The 17,935-nt window shown below is 47.9% G+C and overlaps 1 protein-coding gene across 1 annotated transcript; it reads right to left on the bottom strand.

The window, feature by feature from the left end:
- Window positions 1-224: 224 nt before the first annotated feature.
- On the bottom strand, window positions 225-1,340 carry KCNJ1 (potassium inwardly rectifying channel subfamily J member 1). The gene has a single exon (XM_062508725.1). The coding sequence runs from the start codon at window positions 1,338-1,340 to the stop codon at window positions 225-227; it is 1,116 nt and encodes a 371-aa protein (XP_062364709.1).
- Window positions 1,341-17,935: the final 16,595 nt, after the last annotated feature.

The raw sequence follows: 17,935 nt of genomic DNA, 5'->3' as shown, positions 1-17,935 counted from the left end.
AAATGTCCCATAGATACAAAAATATAAATTCTGTGAAATATATATAGTGTAGTTAAATAATAATCAGTGGTATGCTGCTCCTCTTTGATTGGAGGCTTTTGAGATAACAAATGCAGGGTTAGAGCAAACCCAAACCTGTGTTTCTGTTTTGTTTTACTGAGTTATTCATTAATCGTCTCAAAACTTAATTCTCTCTGAAAACTCAGTCCCATGAGTACGTGGCACTACATTTTTGTGTCGCTGGTTTCATGGACTTCAGACAAGACAAAGCCGGGATTGTCATAGCCTTTCTTCTCTTTGGCTTTGGCTTCCTTCTCATTGTAGAGACAGAAGGCACAGTGGGGGGTGTCCACAGCCACTGTCTTGCTGAAGTTCTGGAAGTCCACTCTGTATTTCCCTTCTTTGGTCTTGGACACGATGGGAGCGAAGCGGTACCCCCAGAGCACCTCCTCGGGGATGTAGGATGTCCTCACCTGGCAGGTGGCACTGGTGGCCTCCACAGTGCCATCCAAAAACACCACCAGCTCAAAGTCCTGCTGCAGGAGGGTTTCTGCTGCCATGTGAAAGAAGGGGCTGTTCTTGTCTATGATGTGGTAAATGGTGAGGGGCGAGATGAAGAAGAGATTCTCATTGCCAGCATCCACTACGAATTCGATGTTGACCTGGTCCAGGATGATGGTCTCCCCCTCGGGGGTGATGGTGGTCTTCAGCAGCTTCCCGTAGATGTGGCTCCCGATCAGCAGGCTCTTGCGGAGGTTGGCCACGCGGATCAGTAGGCAGAGCTTCCCCCCACGCTTGCTGATGACAGCGTTCTTGCTGAATGTGATGGTCTTGGCCCGGTTTTTGGACCTGGAGATCTTGGCCAGGATGGCCCCACACATGAAGGAGTTGATGATGACACCCAGGATGGACTGGAAGATGAGCAGGAAGATGGCAGTGGCACACTGCTCTGTGACACACCTGAAGCCGTACCCGATGGTCACCTGGGTCTCCAGGGAGAAGAGGAAGGCTGAGGTGAGGCCGTTGATGTTCTCCACACAGGGGGTGTGGTTGATGGAGGGGTTGAACTCGGGCAGGTCCTTGTGGATGTAGGCCACGACGTACCAGAGCAGCCCGAACAGGAACCAGCTGCCCAGGAAGGCTGAGATGAAGATGGTCATCTTGTACCTCCACCTGAGGTCCAGGATGGTTGTCCATATGTCGATCAGGAAGACAAACCTGGATTGTTCCACGTTGCCAAACTCGATGTTGCATCTTCCATCCTTGGAGACGAGCCTGGCGCGGCGCCGGCTGCGCTCCCGGAGGTGGCTGGTGAAGCGTTCCCGGAGGTAGCTGAACATCCCCACTGCTGACAGGGCTCTGCAGGGTGACAAACAACCACCAGTGGGGTTAAATCTCTACCTGCAGGCCAGGGGGAAACTCTGACACAGGCTCAAGACACTTGTTTAGGACAAAGTTATAGAATTTGCATATTTTCCCACAGCTGGTGTGGAAGAATTCCAGTAAGTGGGTGAGGAAACTCCGGGTTCCTCGCCTAAGGAACATTCCAGCAAAAAACAATCATTTAGGCTTGCTCAATAAACTCAGAGTCAGTCAAGTGTTAATATTGTCCTGTGCTCAGTTGTGTAAGTGGAGCCTGGAGCGGCAATAACTCAATCGGGGGCATGTGTGAGGAAAACTGCTGGGTTTGGAGAACTTCCTTCCTTTTAGGAGATAAATCCTGGTCTGCTGATGTAGTTTTGTGTGTATCTCAACATTAGGAGACCCTGGATGGAATGTGGACAGGAAATTTAAAGACAAAGGGGAGCAGATGCAGGAGGCATAATTAAGCCAAACACACAATTATTTTTAACATGGTTAGAGATGGGCTTTGGAGGTGTAAAATTCAGACCTTGGGATCACACAAGCATCTCAAATAGAATTATTAAGTGAGAACAAAGGAAACTATTAAACTCCAGCAGGAGAATTTGGGCGTTTGCTCACCACAAAGGTGATGCCAAGGCTAAGAATGGATTTTGAACCTGATCCTTTAAAGGAAAGTGTAGCTTTCTGTCCCTCTTATTTTGTCCTTTATGATTGGCCATGCTAACAAGAGGCGCAGGAAATAAGAGTTATTGATGGAGAAAATGCTACAGATGTGTTCAGACTGGAATTTGGATCAACCTACATCGGAAAAATTCCCTGTCTTGGAGTTTCAGATGTGGGGAGAGACAGATGCACTGCAGAGTCAGACACTGCCTGGGATGTTCATGGTCCATCCTAGGCCCTGATTTTGACCCAAAACTTAGGAGTCCTTAGAAACAATTGATTTCTGAGTTTATCACCCTTGAAGCATAAAATGTGTTTGGTTGCCAAAGAGGATGTTGGATTAGTGCACAGTGAGCCTGCCCTGGATCCATGTGTGCCTATTTATTCAGCTTTTGTTAAACAAAATCCTTCTTGAGTGGCTAAATGAGCTGTGTGCTGTGATCATGTGTCCTGGGGCAAAACGCTGCAGCTTCCAAACAAAGTAACTTGAGGGTAAATATTCCCAGTGCTGACTCACACAGGGATGTTCTGAGGAGGAGAATCCCCAGCCACACAAAGAGAGGGTTTGGGGTTCCTGCAGCTACTCTGAGGATGCCTTCCTTTGGGAAAACCTGTGAGTTCACCTAGAATCAGAAACTGAGGGCTTTGTGTTTCTATTGTTACTTTACCTTCACAGGAGGAAGGAGCAGTAAAACAAGTCTTAGGAATAACTTTTTTAGAACAAGCTAAAGATGCTACCCCTTATCTCAAACCCTGCCTCCTATCACCAGCCTTCCCAGGCTTCCTTTTGCTCAGCAGCGAAATGCTTGGGCTCAAATTGGTGGCAAGTGGGCTGCCCATATTTTGCTTGATTTCATGTGCTTATGTACTTGTGGCAAGAGGTGGTTACCACTCCTAAGGTCTAATTTCATATATCCAAAATGAGGATAATCCCAAGTGAGCAGTCAGACACCAGTGGGAGTTTATTGTGAAATTTGTCTCATTTAACTGTAGCCATTTAAACACTGGAGAAGTGTGTGTGCCAGTTGTACAGCTGACACGGGAGAGGACCAAGTGCCCCCTCTGAGGGTCCCCTTGCCACCAAAACAGCCTTATGAAGTCAAGAATTGCTGTTTGGCATTGTCCCTTTACCCTGCAATATTAACTTAGAGAAGCTGCCTGATGTCTCAGCTGGCTAAAGCAGAAGTCCTTCCATCAGACCCAGTTAGAGGAAGGAGAAAACACCTGCACATGTGTCAATCAGTAGCAAAGAGAAAATATTAAATTATCAAGGACGGAGTCTAAGTACAAATTAATTGCATTTTGTAAAGTCAGAAGTGATTCTATTATTTAATGTCTTTGTTAGTATCAGCAGCCCTAAGAATAAACTTATTTCTATGTCTCTTACAGCTGCCTTCTTTCTGCACTTGGATTGAATCACCTTCCTCCCCTGCTCAATAAAAGAAATAAATGAAGGTCACTTTGTACTGTACTTTTTCACCCTTTTGCTGTTGCATTTACTGCTTGCAAATGGGGCTGACAGAGGTTAAACTTTAAACCTGTATTCGAGGAAAGGGGAGTGAGGTCACACATTCCTGAATAATTCTCAAGTTTTATTTTCCTGATGCACTTTTAATAAGTCCATGTTAATGCATAGCTTGAGCAGAAATAAAATATTCCTGTGTAACACATTATTCCAATAAATTTTCTGGGGTTTAGACTTACTGTGCACAAAAAGCACACAACTTCAGCCAGCCCTTGTGTTAATTTTTTCCTTTTCTGCAGGAATGTGAACATTGGCAGGGTGAAAATTTGAGATGCCTCACCTTGTACATGGTGAGCTGCACATGCACTCCTCGGGCACAGAGAGGCTCCCAACCTCAGGGAATAGGTGTGAAGGGGAGAAATCTGCAGGAATTCTGGTTTCTAATCTGCCCATGTCCTCACAGCAGGGGTCATGATAAACTACTATCACAGTTCTGACCCAGCCTCCACTGGAAACCTGCTGGAATTTGAGTGAGGATCTGGACATGCAATTGGACAGACAATAACTGCAGAAGAACTGAGAACAAGATACTCAGCCTGGATCCTTGAAAACGGGTCCCCAGCTCCACCATTCTGCCCCTGCCTCTTTAAATCATCCACGGCCCCTTCTGAGGCTTCTTTACAAGCCCTGCTTAAGCTACCCCCGAGCAGATCAAAGAGGCAGAAGAATTACACCTCTCCAGGCAGGATGACAAAGGAATTCTCCTTTCAACAAATCCCTTGCCCCCACACACAGCTGAAATGTGTTGATTTGCTTCAGCAGGAGAAAAAATCCCTCCTGGATAAGCATGCTGTGAGTATATCACTGACTGTCTGGAGAAGATTATATAAAGCAAGTTATATAATACAGCAATTAAAGGCCTTTCAATTCAAATCAGCAAAGGTGCCTGACTACATCCTAGCTAATATTTACCAGGATATGTTTCCTGTTGGGCCAAATAAACAGGGCACTGCTGTCTGTCTGGAGTGTGGAGTTTTGTGTTGTGGGATTTGGGGAAGGTGCTGCTGTCCCCAGGCACGAAGTGTTTATGGAGAGTGCACTGCTCCAGTTCCTTCACAGGTGGATATTCACCAATAAAAGCTCCATGAATAAATGTCACCTCTCGAGGTTGACTGTGAAAACAAGGAGATCCCACTTCCCAGTGATCACCAGAGGAAACAGAAACTTTCATGTTTCCATTCACAGCTTTCCAAGAACTCCAGCAGTGCCTCCATCTCCCATATCTGAGAGCTGTTACCTGTATGTCTGCCTGTTCTCTGTAGCCCTGCAAGTGGATGACACCAGTCCTTGCAGTTCCTGAGCAGCTGGAGTTCCTCTTCTTCCACAGGAGTGTTATTGAGTGCTTCTCTTTGCTCTTGCTTCCTTTCAGCTGGTCTGTTTTGAAAAATCTTGGATGTGGGACATAACCACATTCAGTTGTTCCTTGGGTAAATTTTAGTCCAGGGAATTGGCTTTAATCCCAGCCACATGCAGCCCTTGAGGGGATCAGAGGGGAAGAAGGAAAAGGTGTTGAATGTTTGATGGGGGCCTGACAAGAGCAACGTTCCATCTCCTGGTCTTTCCCTGAAGTTCTGGTGTCTGTGGCGCTGCACTCATTCCCTCCCTGGCAGCAGTGGGGATGGGAGCCAAGCTGGCACAACAGGATCATTAGGGGGACACAGAGCAGCTCCCTGAGCCTGCAGTCTGCCATAGAAATACATCTTTGTAAAGGATTCAGAGGAAGTTCTAAGCAGCTTAGGTAGAAGAAAGCAGATACAGAGTTAAAGGATTATTTTCTTTTTCAGTTCAATTCTTTGCAGAATTCAGATCTTCTTTCAGTCCTTTCTGTATTTATCTTTTTGTTGAACTTTCTCTGAACAAAGTATGTGAAATATCTAATTCCTAATACCTTATCAAATCCATTTTTATGAGAATAGCAAACTCTAACACTTACCCTCACAGTGTGTTATCTCCTGGCTGCTTCACTACTGGTCCCTTTGGGGAGGAGAGCTCGTTTGCCTTTGTCTGCCATGGGACGGGACGGGATGGGACGGGATGGGATGGGACGGGACGGGACGGGATGGGATGGGATGGGATGGGACGGGACAGGATGGGACGGGATGGGATGGGATGGGATGGGATGGGATGGGACGGGACGGGATGGGATGGGATGGGATGGGACGGGACAGGACGGGACGGGATGGGACGGGATGGGACGGGATGGGACGGGACAGGATGGGACGGGATGGGATGGGATGGGATGGGATGGGACGGGACGGGACGGGATGGGATGGGATGGGATGGGATGGGATGGGATGGGATGGGTTGGGACGGGACAGGACGGGACAGGACGGGACGGGATGGGACGGGATGGGATGGGACGGGATGGGACGGGATGGGATGGGATGGGATGGGACGGGACGGGATGGGATGGGATGGGATGGGACGGGACGGGACGGGACAGGATGGGACGGGATGGGACGGGACGGGATGGGACGGGACGGGATGGGACGGGATGGGATGGGATGCAGGAATGAGTCTGTTAGGATGGGATGAAGCAGGAATGGCCTGTTGGGATGGGATAGCAGTTGCATCATTCTGTCTTGTTGCTTATATATAAATCAGAATCAAGGACTGTCACAGAGAGCTGGATCAGTTGGGAGTGGAAGGAAATCTAAGGTCCCTAAAACAGCCAGTTGGACTTGGAGTGTGTCTGTACAGAACCTGCTTTGAACCACCCTCTGAGCATCCTCCTGAGGGACACATCTGCCAAGGGACCAGACCTGCTGGCACTGGCAAGGTTCCTTCTTGGCCCTGGCAGTGCCACCATGGAATATTTATCCCTGGCAGCAGCTTGGAGCACTGAGCACTGTGGCTGTGCCTCCAGAGTGTTGCCTGAAATGCCAGTTCCATGTGGGAAATGTGATCCTTCCATCCGGCTCAGTGCTAAGCTGAAGTCTTGTCACAGCTCCAGCCCAAGTGACTGCATTTGCCTAAAGCCCAAGTGGAATTTCAAGTGGATACCCCAAAGGATCTTATCCCCTGCCTTGCCCTCTCTCCTGCTAAACAGAATTACTGTGAGGTACCCAAGCTGCCCTTCCCCATGCAGGAGAGGCAGAGGGATACCTGCCTGCCTGCCTGGGGGCTGGGCATCAGTCCATAACATCCACTGGGAAAATCGAATATCCTTGGAAGAGGCATCTCCCACCCCAGATTCCTGTGGGAGCACCGGGCTCTGTGGGAGCACCCAGTGAAGAAATCCTCAAAGTGCTAAACTGTGCCCCTTAGATGGTGGAGGGGGGAAGGTTTCATCCTCCTGTCTCAGACCTGCATGAAGCAGGTCTGGCCCAGCCCAGCCCAGCAGGGACATAACCAGGACATGCACTGTCCCCTCCCTTCCCCTCCTCATGTCCTGGCTCTTAGAAACAGAACCGTGCCAGCTCTGACACCTGTGGGATGTAGGGACTCTACAGGAGCAGTTGGCTGCTCAAGGGATTCAGTCACCTCAGAGGTGCTGCCCTGCCCTGCCAGGGGGGTTCTGCCCCTCTGCCTTACATGAGATCCTCTCACTGTGCTTCCTACCTGTTTTGTAGGGTTTGGCACCTGATGTGTTGCTGCTGAGCAGCCCCAGTGTGACTTGGGTGCCCCTTGGAGCCACCTTTCCGTCACATTTCTGTGGTAACAGTCACTAATTTCACCCAGGAATGTTGTGCCCTGCACACATGGTTTGAAAGTAGGGGCTGCAGTTCCCCCCACAAATCTGAGGGGAAGAAATAATTCCCTCATGAGAACACAGACCAGTGAATAAATGAAAGAACAGGTACTGCAGCACTGGGGACTCAAGCAAATCTTGCTTTCTGAAAGCTTAGGAGTGTTTGGGGTCCTCAAAGGTTAAAACATTAACTTCAGACGTATAAAGGATTTACAACAATAAAGACATTACTGCCATTGTTAGCAAATAATAATACTGTAATTAATGCTGCACAGAAATTAATCCAGGGCTGCATTTTCTGGGGAAGAGCAAAGGACACATCCCATACACAAACACTGGGAAGGGTTTGGTAGAGGAACAGAAGCAGCACTTCCTCCTGTCCTGGCCCAGTGTCCCTCCAGGAATGAGCCCCCTGGAAACACCTCTGGCTGCACAAAACCATCTGCCAGCATTCAGCAACAATCACTTCACATTGAAAACATCAGTATTGGATATTTTTGCGCTGTCAGGCTAATTCTACAGCTGGACTGAACCTCCCACTGCCCCTTCTGCCGGGACAGAGAATTCCCAGGCACCAAATCAGAGGTGCAGCCATGTTAGGGTGTTGCCTCTGGACACAGAGAACTGGGAAATTAATTGTCTTTCTAGAGGGTTTCTCAACAGAACTAATTTCTGTTTTCAGACAAATAGTTTTCCACTGAAAATATGTAAGTTTTAGTAGGAAATTGCTGTCTAGGAGAAATTATTTCTCAAGCAAATTAGCTCTTTTGGGATTTTTAATTTGGCCAAAAAATCCCCACAAATAATTCTCATTGTAGTAGAGTTGTGTGTGACACCTCGTGGCTGCGTGAGAAAAAAAATAAGGATTTAACTTACACCCAGTGTTGCATTAGATTTGTGTTCTACTTTAAGATAATTGATTTTGATGGGCTGAGAAGCCTTGAACATGAAGCCCTCTGCTTTTAGCTGATTTTTTTAAAGGAGAAAGGCAGGTTTTGCATGGCTATTTCTGCTCTGTGTTGCCAGACAATACATGTGTGAGAAGGGCAGATGGAAATGGGTTCTCACCTGGACATGTGGGATTGATCTGAATGCAGTGAACCCTCAGCAGCGAGGGCTGGAAGGCAAATGCTGCATAAACACCCCTGAAAAGCCACAGGGAAAATGGGCAGAGTCATGTGAGCCAATTCTGCACATTCCCCATCTTGGTGTTCTTTGCTGAGGCATTAAAGGGGTTGAATTATTAACTCCCATTTTGCTTCTCCAGGCTGGCAATGTCAAGTGTCAGTCACAAGCTGCTGCAGGAGCCCAAAGGCAGCTGGCTCTGGGCTTGGGGATGCAGCAGGAGACAGACTTTGCCAAGGCAAAGCCACCTGTGAGCACGGACAGGTCTAAGTCTGCTCTGCTGTCAGGATACCTCAGCACCCAGCACTGCCTTGTCAGATAAAAGCTCTGCTCCTGTGCAGGCTCTCTTTCCAAAGTGCCAATGAATTTAAGCTGATATTGCTCTGGTACTGCCCCAGCTCTGGGGGTGGGGACAGAGAACTCAGCGCTGGTGAACTCAGTGGGCTGGGAAGGGGTTCTCCTTACTCAGGGCACAGGAGGGGCATTGCAGCTCCTTTATCTGAGCTCTGCACAAGGACAAAAACAAGACAGCAAATGTTGTTTGACATAAAGTGTCCCCACAGTAGTTCAGAGAGCAGCCAATTCCAGCTCTGGAGCAGAAGCACAGTGAAGGGGTGCTCAGAACACACCCAAAAGCCTGGCTGGCTCTGCCACAGCCAAACTGCATCCTTAGGGACAGGCTTTGATGTGCTCTTGGGATACTCCCTGTGTGTGAGCCTGGGGAAGGTAAGGGAAAGGCAAATAAACCCCTGCCCTGTGTGTGACTACAGCAGGAAGAGCTGCTCTGTATTTTTAGGATACTGACTCCAAAAAGCTGCTGGTACCTCTGGTGTGAATGGCACCCTGGAGATCACTGCTCTGCTGCCATCTCTCCCTGCTTACAGCACCAGGGAAAGCCCCAGTCAGACTGAGAATATTTTGATGGAATGTGAAGAGTGCTGTGCTCACCTTAGGCTGTAATTCCAGCAGCCCAGCCTTTGGTGCTTATCAAGGTGACTTTGGTGTCTAAAGTGGCCAAACTCCCCCCGTGCCGTGCTGGTTTGTTGCCAATAACCCAAGCAGAGCAGAGAGGTCTGTCACAGTGGTCTGGATAAGCCAGATTCAAACCCTGCTTTGCCAGGTTTCCATTTGAAATGCCAGCTCCTGAGCACTTCCCAGACAGCAGGATTGGAAAGACTTGGAGATGTACAGTAGGATGTGATAGGTGGTAGCTGCACTCCCCAGCCGCCCTGAGATGGATGGTTCATGTGAGGATTCACTGGCCTGGAAACAGCAGTTGTTGAGCTGGGGCCCTGACTCTGTGCACTCAAATGTTTCCATCTCTCTCTACCTCCTGGTCCCTGTCTGCAAGGGAAATAAGAATCATTTCTCTACTTTACATGCAACTGTGAAGCTATTTTAAGGCTGAGGCTGGGGTTTCACCAGGTGCTATTTTACTGCCCTGACCTGTTAGAGTACTACAGTTGCTTCAGTAGTAACTGCAATGATCCCTGAGCACAGTTGTCAGGGTTTCTGAGATCTTTCAGGAGCACTGGTGGGCTATAAATAGAATTTATTGCTATTTGTTTCCCACAGAAGGCAGTTCTTTCACATTTTATCCCTTTCTTCATGTAAACACAGAACAAAGTGAGGAAAGCTTTCTCTCAAGATCAAAGTGTGTGCAGAGCTCTTCCCTTGGATCATTTACATCACTGAGCTGTGTGTGAAGCATTTCCAGCTCTACCTCTCACTTGCCAGGGATTAAAGGCTGCAGTGCAGCCTGAGTTCTGTGCTGCTCATTACTTAGTGCCTCTCATCCCCTTCATTAAATAACAGTACTCTCATAGTAAATCCCACAAATACATTGTTTACAGAGGGCTTTTCTGCTCCTAGTTCTTCTGCTACTTTTCTGTCTGTTCCTAGCTCTGCTTGGATTTGGCGTTGTTTTGTAATCAAGTTGTCCTTGTTTCCTGAATTTCTGTACGTAGGATCAGTTTCTCTTAGGAATATTAACGGACCCTGTGCTTCATGGTCATGTGCTAGGCTCCTCTGGATGTGTCCTGCCTCTCATTCGGGAGTTTCCCAGCAGACGTGTTGAAAGGAACATCATTCCAGACTTCCTCTCTGTTAATCGACTTTGAACTTCAGCTTTTGAACTCTCTTTCTACCTCAGAAGCATAAAGACCCTCCCTGATATCTGCAGTCAAAGTCGGGTGGGCCACAGTGGCACCACAGGGAATGGGGAACATCTGGAGGGTGAGAATGCAACCTCTTAATTCTCACTGTACATCCAGAAAGTAAAGAAACCTCTGGTGACCCCCAGAATTGCTCAAAAGGGAAAGGATTAGTTGCATTCCTGAACAGATGCACTTTTCCTTAGGATAATACAGGTTTTCTGTCCTATGAACTCCTGTGTCTGCCCACATGATGACCTGAGCTGACATTGAAGCACATCGGCCACTACCTGTTGATTTTCCCTGCTCCCTTTTTGCTCCCTGGCCCTGCTCTCCTGAGGTGCAGCGGCTCCTTCGCAGGCTTGCACCTTCTGGCTGAAGCTCCACCTTGAACCAGTCCAGGCTGCACAATCACACATCAGACACCACACCTGCAGTGCCTGGGAAGAGTCCTGTCCATCACAAGTGCTCCAGACTGGGACTGATGGGTTTTGTCCTGCCCCTGCTTCCTGAGGCCTGATTCCCATGATTTTCAACAGCATCTAGTTCTATTCCAATCTCATCTCAGCAATTTCCATCCCTCAGCTCTCCCTGGGGGATGAGTAGGTGTGGATAACAGCCCTAATTCCAGGGACCACAACACAGCCTGCAGCCCCTGCCATGGCCTTTAGACTCAGCCCAAGACATAGGCTGTGAGAAGCCTGACTCCAGAGCTTCCCAGCTGAACTCAGAGCAGGGAAAGGCATTTTGTGCTCTTTCGTGCAGGATCTGATGAAGCAGATTTTGTCCGTCTGGATTAGAGTCTGCTTGTGCCCAGAAGATTGGTTAAAATGTTCTAAAATGTTCCTGGGATTTATTACAATTTAATACCATGGAAGCTAAACAAATTTCAGGAACAATTTTGAGGATCAGATCTCAGCAGGCAGCTGTTTGCCTGATGTTCCTACTTTTTTATACATCTCCTGCAGAAAGAAAATAGCTTTTAGTTACATGGGAGCCTGATTATTCCCTGAAATACTGGCACTGAAAATTTCCCCTTTTCAGGCCATTTCCTGCTGTCAGGGGCATGCTCAGTGCCCTTGGAAGGTGCTGGGGAGCACAAGCTGCAGTTCTAAAGGCAGGAACATTCAGCTTTGCCTGGGATATGCAATATTTCACCAGCAAGGCTTTTCTATCCCAATCTTCCAGTTACTTTTGTGCTCCTAATTATTTCTATGAGTGTAATTGACTTGCAAGACATTCTTGCCTTGCAGAGTGCACGGAGTGAATTACTGACCCATCACATGGGTCATTGATGTGAGGAAACATCAGAACAAACTGGGTGCAAAGCAGCTACTTTGCATTCCTAATAGCAAATGTAAGCCATTGATAATTGTGCTGCCTGCTGCACTCAGAGCCTGCCCAATTTGGGTTTGACATGCATATGGCTGAGTTCATCCTCAGTGTAATTTGAAATTCATTGGGCACGGACTTCATCTCCTTCTGCTGCTTGAAAATCTCTCCTGTGCTGAGATGTGCTATGCTAATTCCGGAGTTTATGGCTGACTTGAGATGCTACATTTGAAAAATCAAATCCAATTAAATCAACTTATTACCAAGGTCAGAGACCAGCATTCAGTACATTCATTTCTTGCTATTTCACAGCAAGGAGTAAACTTAGGGAACAGATTCTGTCTTGACCCAAACCCAAACTAATCTGTCTTAATCACATGGTTTTTGGCTGCAGGACCGAGGAAGTGCAGTCAAGTGACAAAGCATTCCCCAGAGTCCAAATAGCAGAGCTGAATTCCCAACTTCCCACTTTTTTTTTTTTTTTTTTTTGTGTGTGTGTGTGTGTACTATGGGACAAATATTCTCCTTTTTGTGCTTGTTTCCCCATCTGCTTTTAAGATCAAACAAGGATGAGTGGGTTGGGTGGATGAATTCAATGACTGTAAAGTTTTGAGACCTCTTGAGTCTGGAGTTGTGGACTGGTAACAGCATCAGTTTGCTGTAGAGTTGGAATGGAGCACAGATTTTAGGAGAGTCTCAGTAAGAGATGCCCAATTGTTATATTGGCGGGCACCTCTTTATTATCAGTAAAGGGAAAAAAGTTCTGTGTGTATAATATCTCAATAGTCTCAGCAAGGACGGAAACAGGGGGAATATACAATGGCTTTTGGAAGGGGACAAATATAAAGCTGATTTGCAGATCCTTTTGCAAATTAAAATCTTAAGTTTATGATGAGCTCCCACACCGTGCAAGGCTTTGTGTTTAAATTACACCATCCCCAAGTGCCCAGTGGCTTTTTCAGCCTCTTATTGTTCAGGACATGATGCAGTTCCTGCAGGAGGTCCTTATGTTCCAGACAGAACCAGACAGAAAAGTGAGAGCAATGTTGACCTCTTGGACTCCCTTTACATATATCCCACTGTTTCATTTCCAGGGAAAAACAGCTTAACCTGTTTTTTTCCAGGCATCTCACGTCCTTCCCACTCATTTAGGAATTTAAATCTTGATGGAATTTTCTATGGTGGTGATTCATTCCAACAACCTGAGGGAACTTATTCAAGTGATTCTGATGCCTCAGAATTCATCACAGTTCTCAGAAACTGGCATTTCAGAGTGAATTGCTTCAAACTTCCTTGGACCATGAGCTACACAAGCAGTTCTAGGTATCAAGATTCCTATTTTAAGTTTCTCCTTCTGTTAAGTACCTAAGTTGAACCTGGGACTATATTCCTTCCAAAACCAAAGCTCTGACCTCAGCCATTAATGAGCTTTTAAAAATCTTGTATCAGTTGTGCCATTTCATGTAAGATTCAATTATGCAGCAGACCTCGGGATGTTATCTGAGCTTTCCAGAGTTCTACTAAAGTGGTGTAAAACCCATGAAGGATTTACTCTCACCTTACTTTACCCCTTCAAACATTTGAAGGGCCCAGGCAGCTCATTAAAGAGAGGCACCAGAGCTGCAATTTATATTTGAGGGCTGAAGGAGCTGTTCTTCAGGGTATCTCCTGTCACCCAGGCTGACAAGATTAGACACAGTCCCCAAATTTAAACAAAAAAGGGAAGTGAGACAGACTCCTCTCAATATTAGCAAATACCCACGCACAGGGTGGCCATAGAGGTGGCAGCAGCTCTGCCCTATGATGCACATGTCACTTGTAAAACTGCCTGGTTTTCCCTTTGGGGTGGGCATTCCAAAGGCTTTGAAGCAGTACCTGGCTGCCTGTTCCCCCCTCTGGGTTTCTCTGCGCACCGTTATGCCCGCAGCACAGACTGTGGTTGGGAGAGTTTACTAAAGCCTGAACTAAGTTAAATTCCCTTGCCTTTCTCATGGAATGCTGCAGAGGAAGAAGGTTCCTAAGCCCAGTTTTCCTCCTCACTAAAACCCAAGCTCTTCTAAGCCAGCACATGGGTGAAAGCAAGAAGGGAATAAACCCTTACCTGAGTGAGACTCAGCAGGGAGCGTGTGCCCTCATCGGCCCATGCTGCTCCCAGCTCCTGCTCTGGGGACAGCACGCCTGAAGATCTCTGGGGGCACCCAGAGCTCTGGAACTGAGCTCTAAAGCTCCTTTTCCCTGTGGGCAGGCTGAGCTGCAGTCCAGACAGGGTATGTGGTGCTGGTGCGGCTTTGGGATTTCATGCCCAGGGAACACACAGCGGGCACTCCTGGGGCAGGGGAAGTTCCATTCCTGTGTCAAACTGCCCTCATTCCTGCTGTAATCCAGAGATTTAAGGACGTGCCTCGGTCACAGCGGGCTGAGGTGAGCTGCTGAACCCAGAACAGCCCTCTGGAGCTCTGAACTCCTCTTGGGAAGTGCCTTTCCCACCACCACCTCTGCCAGAACCCCACAGTTCCCCAGGATGTGCTGCTCACCAGTGCTGGGGTGGGTCCACGGGACTTCTGCCAGAGAGGTGAATTCCCAGAGCTGCACTCTTACATTTCTCCTGTCAAGGACAAACAACAAATCTGGATGGAGCTGGAACCCAGCAAGAATCCCATGGCAAGGAAATAAGGCATGAGAGCCTCTTTCCCCTACGTGTCCCCCCATCTCCCACCACCATCTCCTCCACACCCAAACACAAATCCATGATGAAGGCTTAGTGCCCTTTGCCCTCACCCTTCCACACTCCACACATCACTCCCACTAAGCAGGGCTGTGTTTCCAAGTCTCCACACACTCTTCCCTCAATGCCTCCTTCCCAGCCTTGGTTATGTCTGGAATTAAGGGCCTCCTGCAGGAGCTGTAGTAGATGCCAAACAGTAAAAGGCACAAAGAGCCACTGGGCAATTGATTTAGGTACTCAAAGAGCCCATCCCTTGAGCTCCAAGCCCTCTGCATCCAGCTCCAGCTCCTCACTCATGTGCTCTTGCTGTCTTGTCCAGCTCCCCCAGACTCCGCCAGGCAAAGCCTGGTGGGATCCAGCAGCCCCAGCTGTGAGCAGGGATCCTGAGCCCAAAGCCCTGTCTCAGGAACACTGCCCTGGGCATGAAGAGCACCTTTAACTCTGAGAAGCTCTTACACTGCACCTCTTTGGGCTTTTGGGACAGAGTTTAACTCCAGAGTGGCAGCTCTCAGATAAGCACCTATGGAAAAAGTTGTGGTATAGGAAATACAGGCCAAGTACAAATGGCCACTTGTTCTTTAATGATCATTCAAACCATTACCTGGTTATTTTTATAATTCTATAAGGCACATTTTCCCCTTCATGTGCACTGAAGCTGCATGATGCAGAAAATTGGTTTGTTTAAGCAAGAGCTCTTACGGTGTTTTTCATTAAATGTTCTCCGAGAACATTACTAATAATTCATTAAAGTAGCACTGTCAGCTGGAACACTTTTAATTACCATTTTCTGACAAGTCAACCCTTAAGTGGTATGCCCTGATTTTTAAATTTATTACTAACACATATGCAGATTTTTCTCTTTGCCTACTGATGTTTATAGAGGTTGAGAAAAGCAACTGACTGTGAGATTAAGGAAGTGAACCATGCACTACATGGTTGTCATGCCCAAAATGGAACAGAATTTAAGGGTGGTTACTTTTTTTAACTTTTGAAGTTTTGAAGCTTGTTCCTGGAGCTCTGAGCATCTCCTGCAGCTGAGCTGGGGGAACTTCTGCTCTGAGCTGTTGCTTCTAGGGAACTGAAACACCTCCTAGTTCAGGTAGGGCTGTAGAAACCCTGAGCTGATGCTCATTGCTAACACAGGGTTAAACAGCAGTGCTGGCAGTTCCCACACAAATCTAACGTGCTCTGAGCTTGTACCAGCTTATCCCACCCCAGCTTTTCACAGAGCTGAGGTTTAAGGCCCTTCTAGCCCTATGTCACTGTCAGAAAACTGCTCAGCATTCTCCGAGAGGAGCAATGCCTGAATCACCATCATCTGCACTCGCTGAGGTGACTCCAGCAGATGCAGAGGTTTTCTTTGGCAGTGTTCTCCTCAGTAGTTGCTTAGTTGGAGCAGAAATGGAGGTAGAGAACTGCCCAACGAGAAGTGAGCCAGTGATAAGTCAAACTAGAATCCACACATGGTATTCCACATTAAATAAAAATAAAAAATCTTTTGGTTCCCTTGCTATAGTCCTGACATGACAAATTTGTGCAAGGAGAGAGAAGGGACAGTCTCCAGGGAAATATGGTGGGGAAACAGTAGAACATAGCTCCTTACCGTGTGCCTTACCCAGTTCAGATGCCTGCAGAAGGGAGATTGGAGAGGAGTTGCCCGTATCCCCCAGACCAGCAAACTTCCACAGAACTTGGGTCCAGCAGCTCCTGCATCAAAGGAAGAGAGCCCAAGGCCCTCGTTGGCTTTTATGTGTGGCTGTGGCAGCTCAGACTGGCTGCCAGCTCATCTGTATGCAATGGCTCATTAATGCTGGGCCTCCTCTGGAAGGTGCATGTGGAAGGCAGGGGAATGGGCTGCAGGAGGGATGGAGAGTCAGTGGAAGAGCTGGGCTGCCAGAGTTAAAAAGTAGTGCAGACTTACCTGAAGGAGCTGACATTACTGCTGCTGCCACCAGCACCCGAGTCCCATGTCCCACCCCACCAGCACAGGCACAGCACAAGTGCCTTGGCCACCTGTGAGCTTCAGGCCTTTCCTTTGCACGGGGAGATGTTTGGACAAGAACCAGGTGCGTCTTGATGCCCCCCATATGCTGCAGAACCCTCTGCAGCCTGATTTAATGGGGCTGTGCTCTGTAAGCTGGCTCAAACTCCTGCTCTAACTCTCCCCCAGGTCTGAGCTGAACTCCTGAGTCCATCCAAGCCCTTTGCAGTGGGGCTGCAGGAGTGACCCCACTGGGGCTGCAGTCTCTCTCTGCATTGCTGTCACCTTCGAGGTTACAGAAATATCTGTCTTTTGTAGGTGTCAATCCTCTGCATCCTGAGGGACCAAGAGACCAAGGCCTGGGATCATCCCGCTCACCTGCAGACACACAGAAATGAGGTGTCTGATAAAGCTAGTTCTGGCTCCCCTCATGCTTAGGAGGCATCTCCTCTTTTCCCTCACAGACTGGTGTCCAAGGCTGCACTGCTTTGTAGAGGTGCCCATCCCTCTCCTTCAGCAGAGCATGGCTGGGGCAGGTTGCATCCCTGAGTTTTGGATACCCTGCTGTAAATAAATCAATTCTTCCCTCAACAACCGCCAGCCTGGAAGCTGCTCTTCCCCTGGGGATAGAGCAACAAGCACCTGGTGCCTCTGGCCACCACCAGGGACAGCTGGAGATGGGATCCTCCACAGCTTGAGGAACTTGGGAACAGGATTTGTAGGTTCAAGAAAAGTTCTTTGACACTTGGGCAGAGCCAGGTGTGCTGAGAGTTGAAGCAAAGGAGCTTTGTGGCTCAGGGAGGCAGTGTTTGCCCTGTAGTGCTCCAAGAACAAAAGCACTGGAGCAAGGAATTAACTCTGTTATTAGCCACCCCTTTGTTTCAACAGCTCCATCGTTAATAACTAATTAGATCACAGGCAGGTCTTTTCAACTGCAGGGCATGTCAATCCATCTGTTACACCTCCTGACATTCCTGGCAGGCAGGTGTGTTGCACCAACACCTTTGGGCTTCTATAGCACCAGAAACTGAGGATGGAATTGCTCCAGAACCTTTACTCGGAGCTGATTGATGAGGTACACCCTGAAAGAACCTGGTTATTTTTATACCCTACCTACTACACTCAGGATTCCCATATTTTTCACCTATTGGCAGTTCATGATGGCACAAATTAATTTTCTTGCATCGCTTAACACACTGCAGATTGTTTAACATAATTTTCCAGAGCATCTGGCTGGTTCTCCTGCACTGAAACTCAATGGGATTTTCCCCTGTAGCTTCAAAGAGCATAGCTGAGCCCTTAAAGGGATTTATTTCTGTTAAATATTATCCTTAAAACTGAGAAATTAAAAGCAAATGGGCTTTCTTCCTTTTTC

The sequence above is a fragment of the Cinclus cinclus genome, chromosome 25 (assembly GCF_963662255.1).
Source record: "Cinclus cinclus chromosome 25, bCinCin1.1, whole genome shotgun sequence".
Lineage (NCBI taxonomy): Eukaryota > Metazoa > Chordata > Aves > Passeriformes > Cinclidae > Cinclus > Cinclus cinclus.
This window is presented reverse-complemented; position numbering and strand designations above follow the sequence as displayed.

Excerpts from the sequence above, each read along its gene's own strand:
- KCNJ1 (XM_062508725.1), bottom strand. The coding sequence starts at position 1,340 with ATGTTCAGCTACCTCCGGGAACGCTTCACCAGCCACCTCCGGGAGCGC.